Source organism: Macaca mulatta, chromosome 15, assembly GCF_049350105.2.
Source record: "Macaca mulatta isolate MMU2019108-1 chromosome 15, T2T-MMU8v2.0, whole genome shotgun sequence".
Taxonomy (NCBI): Eukaryota; Metazoa; Chordata; class Mammalia; order Primates; family Cercopithecidae; genus Macaca; species Macaca mulatta.
Window position 1 is genome coordinate 96,458,183 of NC_133420.1, and position 23,572 is coordinate 96,481,754.

General features: G+C 40.4%; 1 protein-coding gene across 1 annotated transcript in view; it reads left to right on the forward strand.

Moving 5' to 3' along the window:
* The window catches only part of LOC100424819 (histone-arginine methyltransferase CARM1-like), a 255,681-nt gene that overhangs the window by 156,634 nt on the left and 75,475 nt on the right, over positions 1–23,572 (forward strand). Inside the window, 1 exon segment of the mRNA XM_077966419.1 lies at positions 13,054–13,154. Coding sequence (XP_077822545.1) covers positions 13,054–13,154 — 101 coding nt within the window.

Genomic DNA, 23,572 nt, shown 5'->3' on the forward strand with positions numbered 1-23,572 from the left:
TGCAGGATGATTTTAGGGGTGACAGAAAGTCATTTGTTTTATGCTCTAGGTTGATAAACTGACATTTCGCTATGTGAGTTTTGGAATGTGAGGGGAGCAGGATGTGATGGTGAAAAACAGTATCTGCATATATATGTATGCTTTTCTATAGCTTGGGCTTTGAAGTGTGATTCAGTTTTCCCGGGCTGCCATAACAAATTACCACGAAGTTAGTAGCTAAGTGCAACTGAAATTTGTTCTCTCATTGTTCTGGAGGCTAGAAGTCTGAAACAAGATGTCTGCAGGGCGGTGCTCCCTCTGACGGCTCTAGGGGAGGATCCTTCCTTACCTCTTCCTGGCTTCTGCTGGTTGCTGGCAGTCCTTCGTGCTCCTTGGCTTATAGATGCATCGTTCCAATTGCTGCCTCTGTTGTTACATGGCATTCTCCCAGTATGTGTTTCTGTGTAAATTTCTCTCCTTTCATAGTGACACCAGCCATATGGGATTTAGGGCCCACCCTAATTCATTATAACCTTATCTTAACTTGATTACATCTGTAAAGACCCTATTTCCAAATAAGGTCACATTCACAGGTTCTGGATAGACATGAATTTTGGGGAGGTAGATGCTATTCAATGCAGCATAGTATAGAGACTAGTTTCATTAAGTTAGATATCACAGTAACTCATTTCTGAGACTAATTCCCTGTAATAAAGGCAAAGAGAAAGTGATAGAAAATGAGTCTAGGTTTAACTGATGTCTTTGGTCCCTAAAGCCCAAAGGGGACCCACTTAACAGATCTTCTGCCTGTGAGTGAAGCAGGAGTATATCTGTGCCAGAATCTTGAGCTTGAGTAGACTTACTTCCTGAAAAGTTACTGGAGAAAGATGCCAGAGTCAGCAAAAGGAAATGCTTTCATTTGGTATGAAAGCAAAGTACAGCTCCCCAGGAGAGCCAAGAAGACTATGAATAAGTATTGGTCACAGACTGATTTTTAGAGTAATTGGGGAAAAGGAAGCTGAGGGCTTTAGGGTACAATGCAATAGGTGGCTTTCTAACCAAGATATTTGTGCTCAAAGCACATCTCTGCCCCTTTCAAGATGGCGACATGTGACCTTGATCTTTTTGAAGTTAATTTTAAATTGTGGTAAGCACACTTAACCACATGGTGGCTGTAAAAATTTAGTAAGCAACTTCTTGGAGAGTCTCAGCACAGCTCTGGAATGCTGCACACGGGACTGGGGAATGAGAATCAGAAATCATCCGACCCTCAAAGATACAGCTTACCCAGGCTTGTGAGTCAGGGCTGTACTGCTGTAACAATCAACTCCTAAATGTCAGTGGCTTAATCCAACAGAGCTTTATTTCTCTACTTTGTATCATTCTCACTCCAGGACCCAGGCTGATGGAACAGCCTCCATGAGAAGCATTACTATTTCCTGTTGTAGAGAAAAGGAGGACCTAGCAAATCACACAGCTAGTTCTTAAATCTTCCACCTGAAAGTGGCCAGTGTTACTTCTAACCACATTACATTGGCCAAAGCAAGTCATATGGTCACTCCTAATTTCAACAAAGCAGGGAAATGCACATCTACATCTGCCCATAAGGAGAACCAGAGATATTCGGTAAATGGCACTATATATTACCTTTGCAAACTCATTAAGTTAGGGACAGGTGGATAAGGTGATATTCTCAGTGCACCAGCTGTGCATGGGAGGGGGTTAGAAAAAGAGGAGCTTGATGGATTAATACTTCACTTACAGAATTTCATTGAAATTAACTTCTGCCTGATGGATTGCCTAGCCACTGAACACAAAGCATTTTAGAAAGTTCCTAGAGTTGAACTTCCAACCCTTTCACTCTTCCTCTAAGACAGTGCCATGAAGGGCCAATTTGGGGCAACTACTGACTTTCCAAAGGCTTATATAGAAGGCTCTGTATGACATAGTAATATCTAAAACAGATGACTTTGTTTTAATGTCTGCTTACAGGCTAAGAATATAAGTAAATAAAGAGGATAAGATCATTAAAAAGCAGTTAAATTGGATGAAGCAACCAACCAATAAGCTCTTCAAAATATTGTATTTTCATCCCTTGGTATCTGTGGGAGGTTGGTTTCAGGACATACACATACCCCCCAAATTAAAATTTGTGGGTTCTCAAATTTCTTGTATAAAATGGCATGACATTTTCATATAATCTATGCACATCCTCCTGTATGCTTTAAATAATCTCTAGATTAATATCTAATGCAGTGTAAATGCTATATGAATAATTTTTATATTGTATTTTTATTTGTATTTTTAAATTGTTATATTGTTATTTTATGGGGTGTTTTGTTTTTAATATTTTTGATTTATTGGTTGAATCTTTGGATGCAGAACTCACAGATACTGAGGGCCAACTGTACTAGACCCTGGTCTTTTCTGGCACTGAACCAGAAAAATTCTGATGAATTTAGAGCTTCTGCCTAAATTCCCTTTTCACTTAATTTCCTGAGTCTGTAGTATTGGCATGTCCACTTTAACCTCAGAGTGGTGGCTTAGGTTTAGAATTGAGAAGTTCCGGAAACCCAGAAAAGACAGAGTCACAGGGACATCTCAATAAACATGTTGATATTCCTGTAACTACCACCAATTTCTCAGTCTAGATTCCCTAAATTGCAGAGCATGAGGCAAAGGCTTCTGGGCTGGCACTTTATCAGGGAGTATTAATCTCAGGAAAACAGGAGTAGGAGAAAGGAGGGAGAGCAAGTAGAAAGCAGTACATTACTGAGCTGGCCACAGCTTTATGAAAAACTGATTGCTTTGTGTCATAGGACATCTTCAAAGGGGCAATATGAAGCCACTTCATCCTCAAATAGTTCCTCTAAGGGGAGAAATGGGGAATGATGTATTCATTAGCTGCCGTCTCCCATTGGTCAAAATATTCCCTCACTGGGTATTAACTCCCTTACACTTCAAGGGTACATGCGCATGAGCGTCAAGTAAGTGCTGCAGTGCTTTCTCCTGCCTCAACAGAAATAAGGAAATTCCACTATAGGAAGCACATGGCACAAATGAAGTGTGCACTGTTTGTTGTGCTAATGAATGATATGAGGACCTAGAAGAAATCATTGCAATAGGTTCCTCAGGCAGTAGTGAATATAGCAGCAACAGCAGCAGCAGCAACATCAGCAATAAAATCTAGCTCCAGGATTCAAAGATCGGTGTAAGCAATTTCTAGGACCCCTCTGCTAGATAGCAAGGCAAGCGTTCTCTTCTGGCTTGAGGCAAAACCAGAATGCATTATAACCAGCACTCAAACCAGGAACCTAGGAGTCAATCTATACTTTTTATTCTCCTTTCAAGTCTAAATCCCTTAGATTCAATGGTCTCAGCATTTCTGCAATCTTTTCACTTCTCCTGTCCCACAGAAAGTCCCCAGTTCTCATTCTTATTGTTTCTTTCCTGGAATATTGCAAAAGTTTTGCAACTACTCTTCCTGCTTGTACCAGTTAAGATACCTTTGACTCGGAATAGGAAAAATCCCTACTCAAATTGGCTAAAACAGTCAAAGGTAATGCAACTTTATGGTGTTTTAATCTATAAAGTCACATTACCTTTGACTGTTTTAGCCAATTACTTTGAGCATCACATCCAAATTTAACCACATTCAGGAAATAGGAGGGATCTTTTCTGTGTGTCTCTTTAGGAGGGAGGAAATCTTTCCCAAGTAGTCTTTCTCAGTAGACTCATGAAGAAAATTGTATCACATGCCCAAGCCTAAACCCATCATTGGCAAGAGGAATAGAACCACTTTTGATTGCCCTAGACCAATCAAGATCCCCTCTCTGGATCTGTGGATGGTTAACCACATAGAGGAGGGTAAATACTCAATAAAACTGAAGTTCTGATTGGAAGGAGGAAGGGAGAGGGGACTGACACTGGTTAGGATTTCTAGGTTCTGTTACCCTTGATGTTGTGGCCCTCCAATCCATGCCACTAGTATGATGTTGCTGAAATGCAACTATGACATAATCCTATGAAATAATCCTTCTATTTAAAATTTTCCGATGATTCTTCTTTGCTGAAGAATCAAGCCAAGTCTTGCACAAAAGACTATTTATGATCAAGCATCTGCCAGTTTCTCCAGGTTTTGCTCTAGCCATGTTCATGTCTTAACCATGCCCCGCTTCTACCTCTAATACTCATACCATGCTCCTGATGCAATTTACTGCCTCCCGTATGCAACTGGCTCTATCATTCTTAGATGCCTTTGTCCATACTTCCCGGAGCTCCTGCATCTTCCATCATTTAAATGGCACAATATTGACTCACTTTTCAATTCCCAGTACCCAGGTCACCTCAATGAAATCTTTCCAGACCCCGTGGTAAAGTAGGCTCTTTTTCCTTCTGCTCACACTATGCGCCCTCACATAATTCTATTATTGCCACTGTAGCACATGATTGTACTTCTTTGTTAATGCCTATTCCTCCTCCCAGACAGTCCTGCTCTATTCATCTTTGTATTCTCAGCACCTGGCAGTGCTTGCACATTGGTGAATGAATGAAAGAGTGTTTAAGGGTCTAGAGCTGAGTGATCACGCCCAGGTCTAAAGCAGGGTTAGTTGTGAGGAGATAAACTAAGCATGATCACATGTTTTGAATATTCCCTAATTAGAAAGGAAAATAGTTATAGAACTGGTAGAAGGGTGGTTAAAAGGTTGGTAATAAGTTTATCCGTCTTCTTCCAGAAGACTAAACAGAATGTGCTCGTAAGTATTAATTCTGCATTATTTAAACACAGGCAACCCTCTGCGTGCAAGCAAGTTTCACTGCACAGATGTAGAGTTCTGTCTTAGGAGGAGCTATCACTGCAGAATTTTCCTGCCATAATGAAAGTGCTAAGTATCTGAATAAGATTTAAGTCCAAGCTGAAAAGGCCATAAGAGGATGTCTTCTGTAGTTGCTGAGATGCTTTGGACATTCTCTTCTCTGATAAAAGCTGGAGTAGGAGATGCGATGTCCTGCAAAAGTCTGTGCAGCTTCCTCTTTCTGTTACTGCCCAGGAGCTGCTCAGTCTACCTGTCAGTCCATAGTTTGGATATTGGAAGATTCGGATACTAGATGCAGTCTATGGGGGTCGGCAACCTGTGGCAGCCAACAGTGATGATGAAGCACATGACACTGAGCACAAGCTTCAGCCACATGTGGCTTTGGGCTGTCTAGTGAGTTGACTATAGATGGAATAAAATGAGGGCAGGAAGGAGTGATGTCTGTGGAAGTAGGACACAGAACATAGGAATATAAGGCATGCAATAATAACAGGCATTGCAATTCAGAGCAGCCACTGATGTGCTCAAAAAATAAAGAAGAATTAGTAAATAATAACTGATATCACTTGAGGAACCAATTGTGGGATAATCGAAACCTTCATATTTGAAGACAATTATAAAAAGCTGGAGTGAATAATAAGTCTAAATGTGGCCAGTATTACTCTAGTCTGAATAGAACAAATAATAATTTAGAATTGAAGTTGAGAGAGTGGCTGATAGTATAGGATTCAACTTAGATAATTTTAAAAATCTCATCTCTGACTCTCAGCCTCCTTATCTACAAAATGGAGAAAATAATAATTGTCATCACAAGTTAAAAAGGTAATTCCTACACAGTACTAAACAGGCATAGCATATAGTAAGTATACAAGAAGTAGTAGATACAATAGGTCCTTCATATTCCTGTGCTGTTTCTGTGGGTTCTACGTCATGGATACAACCAACTGTGGAACAAAATATTTGGAAAAAAGATGAGTGGTTGTATCTGTACTGAAAATGTATGGACACTTTTTTCTTGTCATTATTCCCTAAACAATGTAGTACAACAACTATTTACATAGCACTTACATTGTACTAGGTATTATAAGTAATCTAGAGACTGCTTAAGGTATTCAGGAGGATGTGCATGTGTCATATGTAAATAGCACACTATTTTATATAAGGGATTTGAGCATCCAAGGATTTGGGTATCCAAGGGGATTCCTGGAACCAGTCCCCCATGTATACCAACAGATGACTGTATTTATTTTTACTCTTTTATTCAAGGGTAATTTTGTTTCATACTTTCATAAGGATCTATATACTCCTTGTTAATTTTAACCTACTAAATCCAAATGAATAGTTTTGAATCGACTTGGAGCTATGTAAGCCCTGTCCAAGCATTTTGCAGGATTTCTTTGCCCAGGAAACTACAAGAACATGTAATTAAAATAATCAGTAAAGCAAAATGATAACCCTTTCTTTCTAATATTTTTAAAACTTTCTTACCAATAAATCCCCCGGACATTTGGTCACGATTGCATGGACCAGTTGTTGACTTTTCCCAGTTAGTCCTGCCAGGGATTTCATACTATTTTCAGGCACCACTATGTATAAGCCAAAAAATAGCCATGTCTACAGTCACTGCCTGTGTATCCAACAGGCAGCTGAGGATGAATTCGCTCTCTAGAAGGTGATTGTCCACAAGACCTAACTGGATGGTAATGTAGGGAGAGTATGGCAAGGTCAAAAGAAAGTAATCCTTTGAAAGATTCTTAATTTCACTAGGTTGGTGAGGACTTATGTTGGTATAAGGTGGCTTCTCAGCAAGGTGACAGATTTGTACCATATTTTCTGGATCATGAATCTGTCCTCTCTTTGTGGTAGTGAGAGACCTTTTCATTCCTTCAGTTTGTTCAACAAAGATTTAGTGAGTGTCTCCACTGTGCACCAGACCCTGTACTACATGTCAGATTCAATAGTGAGAAACAGATGGGGTCTCTCCTTTAATGAAGATTACTATCCAGGGGAGAGAGCAGATATTAATCAAATAATCATTCATTATATGAAAAATTACAATTCTGGTGAATGTTATGAGGAAAGAGTATGAAGAGATGCTGATAAGAAAGTATACAACAAGAGGACTTAGCATGGTAGGAGAGCAAAGACCAGGGGAGATGTTTGGGACTTAGCCAAGACTACATTTCCCCACCCCCTTGCACCTACATGCATGGCCAATGGAATGTAAGAGGAAGTGATGTGTCACTTCTGGACCAAAGTGGTTAATGGTCCAGCATACCTTCCCGACACTGAAGATTAAAAGGTGGAGATGTTTGTGACCTTAAGGATGAGTTGGTTTAACAGCCAGGGTCCCTGCAGGAGAGAGACAGCACACATGACAGGGTGTGTTAGTCAGGGTTCTCTTAGAGGGACAGAGCTAATTGGAGATATATCCATATCTATATCTATAATCTACCTATCTATCTAAAAGGGAGTTTATTAAATATTAACTTATGTGATTACAAGGTCCCACAATAGGCTGTCTGCAAGCTGAGGAGCGAGGAGAGCCAGCCCAAGTCCCAAAACTGAAGAACTTGGAGTCCAATGTCCAAGGGCAGGAAGCAGCCAGCACAGGAGAAAAATGTAGGCTGGGGGGCTAGGCCAGTCTCTCCTTTTCAAGTTTTTCTGGCTGCTTTATATTTGCTAGAAGCTGATTAGATTGTGCCTACCAGATTAAGGATCCACCTTCCCCAGACCACTGACTCAAATGTTAATCTCTTTTGGCAACACCCACTCAGACACACCCAGGATGAATACTTTGTATCCTTCATTCCAATCAAGTTCACACTCAGTATTAACCATCACACAGGGTGTTTAAAGAGAGTTAAAGATAACGTGACTATTTACAAAGATGTAGGCAGAGTTAGGGGAACAAAGAAGGGATAGTGAAAGCACTCTGTTACCAGCAAGAATGTGAACCTGTTATTCTATCTGGACCTAAAGGTAGCTACTGGAAATGTGACGTAATATCAGAGCTGTAAGAGATGGGAGTCCGACAAGAACCATGGAGACACAGAAAAAAGGAAGCCAAAAGAATAAATAGGTGCTGGAGAGGATGTGGAGAAATAGGAACACTTTTACATTGTTGGTGGGATTGTAAACTAGTTCAACCATTATGGAAAACAGTATGGCGATTCCTCAAGGATCTAGAACTAGATGTACCATATGACCCAGCCATCCCATTACTGGGTATATACCCAAAGGATTATAAATTATGATGCTATAAAGACACATGCACACGTATGTTTATTGCAGCACTATTCACAATAGCAAAGACTTGGAATCAACCCAAATGTCCATCAGTGACAGATTGGATTAAGAAAATGTGGCACATATACACCATGGAATACTATGCAGCCATCAAAAAGGATGAGTTTGCGTCCTTTGTAGGGACATGGATGCAGCTGGAAACCATCATTCTTAGCAAACTATCACAAGAACAGAAAACCAAAGACCGCATGTTCTCACTCATAGGTGGGAACTGAACAATGAGATCACTTGGACTCAGGAAGGGGAACATCACACACAGGGGCCTATCATGGGGAGGGGGGAGGGGGGAGGGATTGCATTGGGAGTTATACCTGATGTAAATGATGAGTTGATGGGTGCAGCACACCAACATGGCACAAGTATACATATGTAACAAACCTGCACATTATGCACATGTACCCTACAACTTAAAGTACAATAATAATAAATAAATTTTTAAAAATAAATAAATAAATAAATAATAAAGCATAAGAAAAAAAAAAAAAAAGAATAAATAATCTGACCTCACCATCCTCACTCCCTCTGATCTCCTATTGTCATTTCCCTTGACTTATCCCAACTAGAATCCAGTGGCAAGAAAGCCCATTGTTACAGTCAATATAGGTCAGGCTCCTGCCAAAGACCAAGATGAGAAGAGTGGAGGATAGATCTGGAGGAGCAAATAGAAAATATCCAGCACAATAGTCACTGAGTAAGTGAAAGAATATGACCGCAGACTGAAAGCAGATTGTGTGTAATGGAGAGCATAGCAAGCAAAAGGAACAGAATGTACTAAGGCCTGTGGCAGGAATGAGCATAAAGTCTTCTAAGAACGCCTGTTTTCAGGCAGAAGGACTTGGCGGAAGGCTACCTCAGCTAGTCAGAAGGGTGATCGTGTTCCAATCATAGTCAAGGAGGAAGAATAGAGGTCATGAAAATCAAGATAAAAAGTGTCAGATGCGTGGGGTGACATGGAGGCCAAGAAATAAGAAAGAGGCCCGAATGCAGAAGACAAGGAAGGTTCAGTGAAACATTACAGGCTATGAATCTTGAATAAAGCAAGGGCATCCTGAGCTCATCCTCTTTGGGTGCTGCCTTGTGATGCAAGAGCATTTCCAGAGTCCAAATGGCAGACAAAAGTCTTAGGCCTTTCCTGAAGATATTTCAAAATGATGTTGGAATTAAAAGACTGCTCTCTTGGGCCATCCCATTCAGTCATTTAGGCAACAAATATTTATTAATGGTTTTTATGTTTCCTACTGTGCTCACTAGGTACTGAGAGATGATGTGATTCCTGTCTTTGGTAAGCTCACAGGCTAAGCAGGAAAGACAACTGTGTAAATAACTACTTGTCATATCCTGTGATAAGTGCTGTTAGAGAGTGACATGCAAGGTGCCAGAGAACCCAGCCTACCCCGACTGGGGAATCAGGGAATGCATCCCTGAGATATGAGATTTGAGCTAGGTCTTGAAGGATGTTTCCCAGGTAGAAAAATGAGAGGAGGGAATGTTATCTAGGGGCAATGTATTGATCAGTGGATGCCAACTACTACTAAAACGATCTCTAAATCTCAGCTGTTTATCATAATAAAATTTATTTCTTGCTCATGCCATGTCCAGTGTGTTCTGAGTGGCTCTTCCCAAAGTGGTGATCCAGAGATTCAGGCTGTTTTCATCTTCAGTGCAGGGAAGGTGTGCTGGACCTTTAACCACCTTGGCCCAGAAGTGACACTCATCACTTTGCCTCACATTCCACTGGCCATGCATGTAGATGCAAGGGGGTGGAGAGAAGTAGTCTTGGGTAGGCAGCTGCTTCCTGGCAGCTGCATTCTGAGAGAGTGTGAACATTTGGTATGGGGTGATGGCTCCCACTGCCACAGGGAATTGCACATGAGGGAGCACAGAATGAAGTAAAGGGACGTGATTCCTAGCCTAGGGTGTGTGTGGAAGAAAGGAGAGGAGTAAAGAAGAAGAGACTAAAAAGGTCAGCCATTACTGGATGGCTCAGGACTCAGGACAACATACCAGAGAGACCTTCTCCTTCTCCCCCAGATGTGTGGAACTGTTAGAAGTGTGATATGGCCAGATTTGCATCTCTTCACAGTACACTCATTTCTCTCTTTTTTTCTGTACAAAAAGAGAGTGAGAGTTGTGCAAAGAGTTAAACACTGGATTTTCATTCTAACTCTGCCAACTGCTGCTTACCAACCTTGCTACCTACTTGGGCTGGCTACTTAGTATCTCTGAGCCTCAGCTTATCAATAAAATGGGCACAAAACTGTATGTACTTTCTATTCCAGAGAGGCATGAAGATCAAATAGATAATGTCAGGCAAACATCCTTTGGCAACTGTAAACTGCTCTACGTATACAAGGGGATTTAGTTACTCTATTTTGCCTCTGCCTGAGGGGAGATATTTTTTCCCAGAGCATGAAAGTATAACTCAATGACTGCTAAGTTCCTGAAATATATCCACTTCTGTGATGACCTACCAATGGTAGAATAAGAAATGAGCTCAATATTACCTCTATAAGAAGAAATAAATACAATTAGAGGCAGCTCCAATGCTTCCTAAGGTGCTATGTAAGAAAGCATAATGGAATTACCTGTGTTAATGACTTTTCTTCTTCCACAGTCTTGGAAACCACAGATGGAAAGGGCTGAGGTAGTGTATTTCCGTTAGAGCCTATGACTCTTAGGGTTTTTTTCCCCACAGAATTTATCCTTGGTCCTCCAAGGCTTTGTTTTCCAAAGTTGCATGGCTTATGTAGAGAAAGGGAAATGTCCCTCTACCTCCTCACTGTCTCTTCCCATGGCATGACTGAAAATTTACTTGTTAAGATTTTTTAATATCCACATAAGTGGGCAGCAGATGGACTTATCTGGACAGTGCTAGCAAAAGATTGGATTCTTTTTCAAGGCCTAACTCTGTTTTGAAATAGCCAAATGATTAAAGTTACTTTGGCTTGCATTTTTAGAAAATTTTCTCAGCTTATAATTTGTCACTACTTCTCTAGATATGGCCTGGGTCTGTTAAAGTATCTTTTTACCAAATGGACCAAATTTCCAAAAGCCCAACCACATAAGGCTCCCTCCCATCTCTGTCTCTTTTTCTTTCTCCCAATTTCCTTTCCCCCATCTCTCTGCTAATGGTGAGATGTTCCTTTAGTTTTTAGTCTTCAGCATCACAAGAACTGGAAAACACTGCTCTAAGATGTGCTTCGTGCCATCTTAATAAATTAGATAAAGAACTTCATTTACACATTTCCAGGGCACCTGTTCCCAGAGCATCCAGGTGCAATTTCCATTGTCTCTTAACTTTGCATCCATACCCTGGGCTGAACTTGAAATTTAGAGTGTTGTGTTTTTAATCGAAGAAAGTTCTAGAAAGATTCTTCTGAATGTAGTGCATTTTTCTTTGGGACCGTGGATTGCATTCTCCAACTTAACAGCCTCCATTTCTTAAATGGCACTTGTGAGTGTTCTTACAACAGACCATGGCCACATGAAGATGATGTATTTCCTGGGGAGGATGAGGAAAAGAGAATACTGTTATTTCTAAAAGTATAGACAGCCTGATAGCCAATTTTGGAGTCTGGGTGACATTTTAAATTGGTAATGCTCCTAATTACCCAAACCCTAGGAAACCGTATGGAATACAGCCACAGCTCTAGATTAATATAAGTGAGCACTGTGAACCCATTACTAACAGCATGTTCTCGTAGAATAATGGCACAGTATCTGTGTCATCACAGTGTGATATTGCAGTTAAAATGCACACACACATATCTTAATAATTCTTGTTTTTTGGCAAATTTTTCCTGCTATAATTTTTTAACTTTTCTAATTTTTCCAACAAACATACTGCTTTGTTTCCTTGTCAACCATTGTCTATTGGTATTGCCGTGTTGAAATGTCAGTTTTATAGAAGACGAATGTCAGCAAGCAATGTATGATAATAAAAAACATGAGCATGAAGGCAGACATGTTCAGAGTCAACTCTTAGCCTCCCTATTTATTGCCAGCTGAACTTGAGGTGGTTGTTCAGTGTCTCCGAGTTTCAGGGATTTTTTTTAACCTATTACATGGGCATAATAATGTTGTCTACTCATATTGTTATTGTGAGGAGGTAAAGCCAAGTAAAATGTCTTGTTCAAAGTTAGTGCCAAAAGATGCTGAGACTAAAAGGCATCAATGAGACAGAAATACAGTAACTCGAAATTTCAATGATCAGGCTGAGATTCGAGCCTTAGCTCCAGCAGTGCTTGGAGAAAGGGGCTGACCACATACCATCCACCCCTTGCATGCAGGGTTCAGTGTTGGCCTTTTTGTGCCAGTAAATGGTGGTTTTCTTGATCTAAGATCCAGATCTGAACACAGAGAGTGGAAGAAAAATTTCATCACTCCACTACCTTCATCTGCTCCTACCCTCCAGAGAAACCTCTCCAACTTTATGGAGGGGGCCTGGTATAAAAGCACACACCTCACTTTTGAATTTTTCAAGACTATCTTCAGTGATTTCTAAACCTAGATATATCATTCCAAAAATTACTGGCCACCGTTTTCATTTGTTTATGCTGATAGAATTGGTGGAGCAAGCTCATTTGTGACACCTACTTCTCTTGGCCCTGAGCATCCTCAAAGCAGTCCATGTTACAAAGAAACTATCATAATAGCAATAATTTGTGAAACATCAATTATGTGCCAAGTGCTTTGCATGCTTTCATATTATTTAATCTCTACATCCAATTCTAAGAGTGTTTGTTATTAACCCCATTTAACATGTGAGAAAAACAAGGCTCACGGAGATTCATAACCTTGCCAAGGTAAGGCCACTAGAAACATCAAAGCTAGTATTTTAATAAGTCTGACCTCAACACCCAAAGCTGGCTTTGTGCCAGTAGCCAAGCACTTGTTTGTGTTTTCACACTTTTCTTTTTTTGTCTTCTTTCCTTTCGGGTGGTTCTAGATGTTGGGTGTGGATCGGGAATCCTGTCATTTTTTGCCATACAGGCTGGAGCTAGGAGAGTTTATGCAGTTGAAGCCAGTTCAGCAGCACAGTATGCTGAGGTAAGTGGTTGTAGTTTTAAGGCAGTTAATAAGTGGGTCTTCAGTATACTTCAGGGTACCCAGCAATGGAGTCTTCCACGTAGGTCATTTAGAATAATTTTTTTTTTTAACCAGTGATATGGTTTGGCTGTGTCTCCACCCCAATCTCATCTTGAATTGTAGTTCCCTTTATTGCTAGTGTTGTGGGAGGGAGCCGGTGGGAGATAATTGAATCATGGGAGCAGTTTTCCCATACTGTTCCATGGTAGTGAACAAGTCTCACAAGATCTGATGATTTTATAAGGGAAAAACTCCTTTTTGCTTGACTCTCATTCTCTCTTGTCTGCCACTATGTAAGACATGCCTTTCACCTTCTACCATGATTGTGAGGCCTCCCCAGCTACGTGGAACTGTGAGTCCATTAAACCTCTTTTTCTTTATAAATTACTCAGTATTAGGTATGTCTTTATCAGCAGTGTGAAAATGGACTAATAAAACCAGTCTCTAATTTTTGCTGTATTGGAATGTTACCGCCAATCAAGCCTGATTTCCCTGTAGTGATTGATATGACAAAATTAATTTTTTTAATTGTCACAATACTGAAATTGTAGCAAAATCTTCTCCCTTCCCATCCACTGGGTGGCAGATGGAGCTGGGGTAGAGGAAGGGAGGCATGAATGTTTTCTTTTAATTATCCGGGTGAGGAGTAATATTTCACTGCAGTTAGATTTATTTTTTTCCTTTTAAGTGTTGTAATGACAATAGCTACACCACTCTAAATTTTACTTTTGGTTTAAGGGGCTGTTGCTAAGAGGAAGAGGAAGAGACAGGTTTCTGTGTTTCAGGGAGCTTTTTAAGATTTCAGGTTCTGATTGGAGAAGAGGGAGAAGATTTGTTTTAAATGTAGTGCTCTATTATCATTATGAAATGTGAACAAATATTATAAAATAAGTCAAAGTCAAGAGTCAGGTAATAATGGCTTTCAGTAATATTTGGATGTAATAATAACCCAATCAAACTGCAGAATTGGATATGTGTGCACCCGTGTGAACAGGGTAATGCGCTTGTCATTCATACCTGGAGGAGGCCTGAATTTTAATGAGGGGTAGGATGACAGATAGAGAGAAAAGCTTGGCTGCTGCTTCAGATGAGCATCATGAAACCCTCTTCCAGTCCGGACAACTGGTACCTCTGAGTGATAGTTGGTTTTGGCGTAAGTGAGCAAAGAGGAACCCAGAGACAAGTAAACAACTCTGGCATGTTTGGAGGGAAAGATTGTCAGAGTCTAATGGCTTGGTATGTTGTATTTTCTTTTCTTTTTCCAGCAAGTCCTGAAGAAAATATTTTCAGTCATTTTTTTCTTTACCAATTCTTAAATGTCATTTTTATTGAATATTAACTACACACCAAATAATATTTGTGGGTATATATATATATATATATATATATATATATATAGTGTAAAGAATAACAATACAATGAATGTGTGCCTACTTTCCCTTTTAAGAAATAGACCATTAGCATTTTCTTTAAAGGCCCATGTACCTTGTCCTGATCACATTCCTTTTTTTGAGAAGGAGTCTTGCTCTGTCGCCCAGGCTGGAGCACAGTGATGCGATCTTGGCTCACTGCAAGCTCCGCCTCCCGGGTTCACGCCATTCTCCTGCCTCAGCCTCCCAAGTAGCTGGGACTACAGGTGCCCGCCACCATGCCCAGCTAATTTTTTGTATTTTTTTTAGTAGAGACGGGATTTCACCGTGTCAGCCAGGATGGTCTTGATCTCCTGACCTCGTGATCTGCCCTCCTTGGCCTCCCAAAGTGCTGGGATTATAGGCGTGAGCCACCACGCCCAGCCCACATTACTTTTTTGTCCTGAACAGAGGTAGTCACTATTGTGAATTTTTGTTTATCATTCTCTTATTCTTTATACTTTTACCACATATATTTCTATTCCTAAAAACATATCACTTATGGACTTTCCATGAATGGGCTCATAAGTATGCATTCTCCTGCAATTTGCTTTTTTTCACCCAACATCATGTTCCTGAGGGCCATCTTTGTTGATGCATACAGCTGTTGTTTATACATTTTCAGTGCTGTAGAGTGTCTTATGATATGATATGCCTCAAGTTACTGGTCTTGTTGGCAGACTTTGGATGGCTTCCATTATGAAAGTATTATTATGAATAGTTTTGCACACGGTCTCCACTGCGTCTTTGCTGAAATTTCTCAGGCATACACGGGAGTGGAAATGTTGAGTCATAGGGTGTGCATACCTTCGACTTTGCTATGTAATGCCAAATTGTTTTCCAAAGTGGCTGTGCCCATTTTTATTCCCTCCAGCAGTATATGCGTGCTATTGTTCTATGTCTTTGTCAGCACTTTGGTATTGTCAGACTTTGAAATTTTTGCCAATTTAGTGGTTATGACAGGATCTTTGTGGTTTTAATTTGTTTTTTTCCACTTACTGATGACTTTGAACATATTTGCAAGTATTTTGGCCATTTGTGCTTTCTCTTCAGTAAAATGCCTATTCAGGTTTTTGACAATTTTTCTTTTGAATTGTCTAATTCTAATTTATTTGTAGGAATGAATTTTATTTTCTATATATTAATCCTATATCAGTAATGTATGTAGCAAATATCTTCTCCCCTTTTGTACCTTACATTTTCTCTTTCCTAATGGCCCTAGTCAGCTTTAGATACAGAGGTCTAAAAAAGAATAGAGAAAAGGAGGATAAAAATATGTAGAGAGAACTCCATAGATAAAAATGCCTCTGCTTAGATATTAGTAGATTTTAAAATGAATTCTCAAGGTGAGGGGTTGAATTTAGAACTTTATTTTAGGTGCTGCTTATTCGTTTATTCATGTCTTTACTCAATTGCACTCTACAATTCCGTCGTTGGGCAATACAGGAGAAACAGTAACAATCAAGGTCTCTTCCTATATTCAAAGAGCTTTGATTTTTCATAAGGTATTGATCTTGTTGTATCTTATACAAGAGACCAAAAAATAAAATAAAAGAGTGGCATAAATAATTTGGGAGTTTTCTTTTCTTCATATATTTTAAAGTGGTTTGAGATACTTTAGCTACTTTTAAAACCTTAAACATCTAATGTCCTTGGACATAGTACTTTAAGGAAAAAGAGGAAGAAATTAGCTAGAGATATTCTCACCTTCCTGAGCCATAATCCTGTCTCCAGCCATAGCAAGTGCAAGTACACTGTGATTGTGCCTGTGAATAGCCACTGTACTCCAACCTCGGCAACATAGGAAATCCCTATCTCTAATAAGTAAATAAAATAAGCAAATAAGTAAATAAAAAGAGCTCAAAGACTACTCAAATTCCCTTTCCCTAGATTCACCTATTGTTTACATTTCACCCTCTTTGCTTTATCATTTGTTCTAGCTTGCCTTCCCACCACATGCAAACATACATTAATATTAATATGTATACACATATGTATATGAACACACATATGTATATGATCACACACATTTATGAATATATAGACACATTTATATAAACATGAATGTATATATGAAAAACACACATGTATATGAACACTATGAGTGTACATGTATGTATATGAACACACATGTAAGTATATGAACACATATACATGTATGTATATGAACACATACATCTATGTCCAGAGATATAGAGACACATACTTTTTCTATGGGTCAGTTATATATATCATAGCCATAACCCTTTATCATTAAGCATTTCAGTATGTATTTCCCAAAAACAAGACTTTTATATAACCAAAAGAGAACTTGATTTAAAGCTGAAGAATAAGCTATATGATGACTTTCTCATTCAGTCTTTCATTGTTGGTGGTAACAGGTGTTTGCATTGGTCCCAGCATGAGCAGGGAGACTGTCACCATGGTGCTGAGGTAAGAGGAGTCTATACTTCACTGCCTCTTCCCTTCCCTTGCATAGTATTTCTAGGAAGGCTTGATTTTTGGGGTGGTGGCAGCGGGGGGACTGGGTCTTGCTCTTTCACCCAGGCTGGAGTGCAGTGCTACGGTCTCGGCTCACTGCACACTCTGCCTCCCAGGTTCGAGCGATTCTCCTGCCTCAGTCTCTTGGAGGCTTGATTTTGAAAACATTAGAACCAAAATTCTAAGGAATTCCAAAGCACCATAGTTTATCTTTGGTTTTAGCTGCTGTAGAGGATTTGTGTGTTACAGGAATCTTTCTTTTCTATGTACAACTGGGGCAGGTTGGGGACAGGAGTGGCTTTCCAAATGCTGTCAGGGACTGCTGGGAGCCCTTGAAATCCTTGCTGGCAAGTCTGTTTTGCTCCTGAGGCTTCCCCTGCATGTGGTCCTAAGAACAGGCTGGTTAAAAATGTATTCAGCACCAAGGATGATTAGAATCTTCTCAAAGTGTGGATTTAACAACAGACTGGTCCCTCCTGAAATCCATGGCCTCTACTCTGCCCATAGCTCCTGCGTGGGTGTCATGAGATGCTCCCCAGGGACCAAGGCCCTTTCACCCTGTGGAGGATGATCTGTACCAGCACGTGGTTTTTGCTTCTCACACCAACACTCATCTGTACAGTTTGTGGGTGGCAAAATGCGACTGTGAACAGCACGGAAAAGAATTTTACTCTAAGAATAGGCTGAACTAGCAGCTCCGCACACAGTGCATGGTGCTCCTTTCGACCTTTTCATTACTTGGTAATTGAACCAGCAGACATTTAATTCTTTTCTCTGGAGTCTTCATTAAATTTCTCGGCAAAGATAAAATTGCAACAAGAAAGAAAAATGTACAAATTTAACAACCATCTCCTGTCCCTGGATTCTTCTTCACACGCCAGGCTTCTAGGCTTTAAGTAAACAGAATACTTTCAAATTGCATTGAATTCAATTTCAGTTTCACTTAGTAGAACAGCCTGATTTTGTAAGGGTTGGTCCTTGGTAGGCAGGCTGATGGCAATGACTTCTTATCTGTATGGCATGCATGTACATGTTTTTGCAGGAGTGGTCACAAGCTTGGCAAGGTGTGGCTACATGCTCTCACTGTGGGTCCCATGTGACATTTCTGCGTCAGTAATAAGATATCATTCCTGTTTAAGGAACAGGGCAGGACGAAAGATCTCCCGTGGGTCTCCAAGCTGTGAACCTTCCCACCTCAAGCTGGAAGCTATCTCTTGCTCTTTTTTACCTTTTCGTATATACGAAACATAAAGCAAAGTCCCCGAGATTATATAGACCAAATGGAAAAGAAGTAAGCATTCATGAAATCTATACAAGTATAAAATCGAGAAAAGGGAATTCCTTAATTTCAATTTATACACAGATAGATGTTATATCTCTCTAACTAAATGAGAAACTCCTTAAAGGGTCACCAGAATAAAAGACAATTAAAGTGAGTGATTATGACTAGATTTCTGTGCTATAATCAACTTAAACATACAACAAAGTTCTCTGGCACTCAGATTTAACAATGTTCAGAGTCATTATTGGGCCACTTTATAATTAGACATCACTAGTACACAGTTCCTAGATATGCCTCATCAGAATGATTTTTAAGGGTCAGACCAAGTGTTTTCCACTTGGAGTGGTGGAAGTAAAGGCATATGGAACTGGAACTGTTGTGACATGCCCTCTGTAGAGCAGCTCATCATCTTGAGCTGCTCTGTGCAATATGGTAGCCATCACACACATGTGGCTATTTAAATATAAATTAATTAATAAAATTTAAATTCCTGGCTGGGTGTAGTGGCTCACACCTGTAATCCCAGCACTTTGGGAGCCTAAGGTGGGTGGATCACTTGAGGTCAGGCATTTGAGACCAGCTTGGCCAACATGGCAAAACCTTGTCTTTACTACAAATACAAAAAATCAGGCAGATTGCCTGAGGTCAGGAGGTCAAGACCAGTCTGGTCAACATGGTAAAACCCTGTCTCTACTAAAAATACAACAAATTAGCTGGACATGGTGGCATGTGCTTGTAATCCCAGCTACTCGGGAGGTTGAGGCAGGGGAATTGCTTGAACCAGGGAGGTGGAGGTTGCAGTGAGCTGAGATCGTGCCACTGCACTCCAGCCTGGGCACAGAGCGAGACTCCACCTCAAATAAAAAAAAAAAAAAAGAAAAAAGAAAGAAAGAAAAGAAAAGAAATTAGTCACGTATGGTGGCAAGCACTTGTAGTCCCAGCTACTCGGGAGACTGAGGCATGAGAATTACTTGAACCCACGAGGCAGGGGTTGCAGTGAGCCAAGATCACGCCACTGCCCTTTAGTCTGAGCAACAAAGTGAGACTAAAATAAAATAAAAATAAAAGTAAAAAATTAAACTCCTTAGTCACCATAGCATTTCTAGTGCTCAATAGCCACAAGTAGCTATTGGTTATTGCATTGGACAGGAAAGACGTAGAATACATTCCCATCGGCACAGAAAGTTCTACTGGAGAGCAATAACAGAGACCACAAATAGCCAAAGTTCACCTTTCTGGCATGTTATGGCCAGAATGATGGCTGTGTTCACTGCCAGGAATTGGTAGCTGTGGCCAGATTGGTCTGGCTTGACTTTAGGTGAGACAGGCCTCCATCAATCCTCCTTGCTGTGGACACTGTTTGTCCTCTTATTTATACGAAAGATCTGTCATAGAGCAGCTTCTCTAGGAAACATCCTCTTATGTGGAGGTTTGTAAGCAGGAAGTATATTGGGAAAGCTCTCAGGAGCCTCACTTCTGGGGAAGTGAAGGAAGCAGGACAGATTGGCTGAGGGGGGAGTTAAGCTGCAATATAGTCATACTAAAGGACTCAGCCAATCGCACAGGGAGTTCTTGAGCTGGGGTGGCCCTTCAGAGTTGAACCACCTTGAGGCGGGGAACTTTATATTCCACATTTTTTTATGCACACACACTGAGGAAGAAGTGTGACCTTGGGTAAGATGGCTTTCCTGGGCAGCACTTAGAATATGACTCACCTGAGAGCCATCATCTGCCAGTATTCCCAGAAGTTGGGGGAATGGGTACCTTGGTCCAGAAGCAAGGATTGGTCTGGTATGTCACAGCATGTACTTCAAGATCCAGGATTCTGACTTTGGGCTACCAAAAGGAAGCTGATGTAGAGTAAAGAAAAGATGACAGTAAATCAAAGGAAGATAGAGTGAGGGAGCAAGCAGGATAATACCAAAAGCTTAGGAAAAGCCACAAGGCGATATGGTATGAGTCCTTTAGTTGTAAGCAAAAGTTTTCTAGAAATTGAATACATCACCTGATCTGATGTAGTCTATATTATTCTAAGACCTGGGAGGACATAGAGCACATAACTTAAAATCCAGTTGGTTTTCAAACAAATAAAATTCCTGGCACACAGTGAATGCCAAGTGCCCATGAATGGCAGAGATGAAACATGCCATGTCTACACAAGGAACCATTCCCATGAGCTGGGGTGGTTAGGGAAGCCTTCAGAAAAGATATGTGACTTCAATTGGATCCTGAAGGATGAGAAGAACTTAAATGGTCCTCTTTTCATTTTTCATGTCTTACTGCTAGCAATGAGATTTTTGAAAACACATGGGGTCCCCCATCTTAAATGTGTTGATAATGTCTTCATAAATGCTTTGAAGGCCAATTATTGGAAAGGTACTTCTCATTTTCAATCTTGAACACTAGAAAAAGCATATACTTTGAAGTTTTTCTGTATGAATTTATCCTGATTTCAACTCTTTGAGCTAGGGTTTTTCTCCAATTTCTTAAGTGTCTCCAATTGCTAACTTCTCCTTCCTCCTCACTCTCCCACAGACACCAAATGCCTGAGTCACAAGATTCCATCCAGCCTGTCAACACTTTTTATTTTTGCACTGACAATGAAGTTAAAAGGTGGCAATAAGGAATCTGTTAAGGAAACAATAATAAGCATTTGGCAGAGCTGAAGTTTTTGAGTTTTGAAAGCATTTCCACATCTATAAACTCATAGATCTTCAGGAAGAGTCTTTGTGGTGCTTGGAGCAAACAATACCATCCCCACATTACACAGTTAAGAAAGAACCTCAGAGAAGGTAGTCATGAAGGTGGGACATGACTTGTGAAAACAATTCCTTGCTGCTTCCTTCTAGAATGTCCAGGTAAGCAGGAACTGGTTGTTCCCTTGAAAGTGAAGAAGTGAATGTGTTTGACTAGCACCTACCCGTGTAGATAGTTCATTCAGGAAGGAAGAGAAAAACCATTCACTTACCAAGCAACCTGTTATGAAGCACTTAAACACGGAGACAGTTCTGCCATCCAAAGAGGAACCCTGCTCCATTGGCAAATTCAGCAAGTAATACATTTAGAGGAGGAGTTTAAAGTAGTCCATGTGGAATGTCCCACTGTTTGCCACAAAGCCTCATCGAAGAAATAAAGAGCCTTCTCATAGCTAGATTGGTGATTGATGAGGACAAAAGACAACTTGGGAGAGAGTATCCATGTGTCTTCATCTCGCTTGACATTCACATCCCTGTAGGGTAGATCCTAAATACCTTTGCAAGGATTCAAATTGAGGGTGGGTTCTGGAATCAGACAGTGTAACGTTGTATCCCTGCCCCTATGACCTAATGGCTGTGTGACCTTGACAAATGTATTACGTTTCCTATTGCTGCTGTAAAAAATTAATGCAAACAGTAGCTAAACAAAAAATACAGTTGTATTATCTTACAACTCTGGAGGTCAGAAGTCAGAAATGGGTCTCATGGGGCTAAAATGAAGGTGTTGCAGAAATCTGTTCTTTCTGGACACTCTAGAGGAGAATCAGCTTCTTGCCTTTTCCAGCCTTTAGAGGTTGCCCACGTTACTTGGATTGTGGCTACATCACTCTGACTTCTGCTTCCATTATCATATCTCCTTCTCTGATTCTGACCCTCCTGCCTTCCTCTTATAAGGACTCTGGTGACCATTTTGGACACTTCTAGATAATCTAAGATAATCTCCCCATTTCGCCATTTTTAATATCTCCAAAATCCCTTTGATATGTAATATGACACATTAACAGTTTTCAGGAATCAGGATGTGGACATCTTTGGGAAGCCGTTATTTTGCCTACCACACAAGTTACTTGACCTTTCCCGACCTCATTTTTTTAACCTATAAAATTATAGATAACAATAGTCCCTCATAAAGATATTATAAGGATTGAATAAGAAAACCAATGTAAATTAGCACAGTGCCTGCCATTCTCTAGCTACTGCTATTATTGTCATCATGGTTATCGTTGACATTATTATGGGGCCTCATTTCATCCATATCTCTGTATAAACTAACCAAACAAATATCATGGAAGGGGGATCATTAGGCAACAGTGGGGAGGACAGGGCCAGGCAGAGCACATTTTTTCAAAAGCATGTTGTTTCAATTGCATGTTGAAATGTCCTTTGTCACTGCTTTTTAAAACCCAAACATTACAGATGCTGAGGATGTACTTGTTTCCCAACTCTTCTCAAAGGATCTAAAGACTTGGCAGGGCAGTGTCTTGAGCAGCTCTCTGGTATCTGATTCTCAGGAGAAATTCACAGTTGTTCCTAAGTTCTTTCCCCACTTGCTTCTTTCCTTGCTTACCCCAGTCTACTCAGTTCTCCTTGAATGGTGTCAGTATTGGCAACTGTTCAGAAGGAACACAGCTCTTTAGCATTGGGGAGCAAAACAATGGCTCTCAAAGAGGTGCATTAGAATCCCCTGAAGGGCTTTTAAAACACAGATTGCTGGGGCCCATCTCCAGAGTGTCTGATTCAGTAAGTATGGGGAGTCGCTTGAAAATCTGCATGTCTAATAATGATGCTTCTGGCATCACACTTTGAGAACCAGTAGGATTATATAACATCGAAACTGAAACAACCCCTAAAAATGATTTACCACAGTGCTATTGAAAGATGCACCAAGAAGTTCCTTCCGGGACTAAGTTAGAAGGGTAAGGGAGCTTGAACTTCAACAGCAAGCCTACCTCCCCAAAAACCTCTACCATGAGAACAACACCCCTTCTATCAGTTTTACTTATTGGGCTTCTGGATTAACTTTTGCTTGCAGAAGGAGATCAAGAAAAACTTTGGAAGCTGAGATCCAATTTCCTTAATTAACAGAGGGAGCCTAGAGAAGTTAAGTAGTTTGTCCAAATCCCCAGTTGCTTTTCCTTTTGCTATGGTATCAGTGCCCACAATATTCACTATTGAAACTTTATCTCCATTGTGATGGTATTAAGAGGTGGGGAAGACCTTTTAGGAAGTGATTAAGTCATGAGGGTTCTGCCTTTATGAAGGTATTTGTACCCTAGAAAAGAGCTGGGGATAACTAGTTTAGGGTGTTCCCTTTTGCCCTTTCATTTCTTTGATGCATGAGGACACTGTTCATCCCCTTTTGACCTTATCCATCCCTTCCACCATATGAGGACACCTAGACAGATCTATCTTTGTAAAACGGACCTTCCCCAGACACCAAACCTGCAGCAC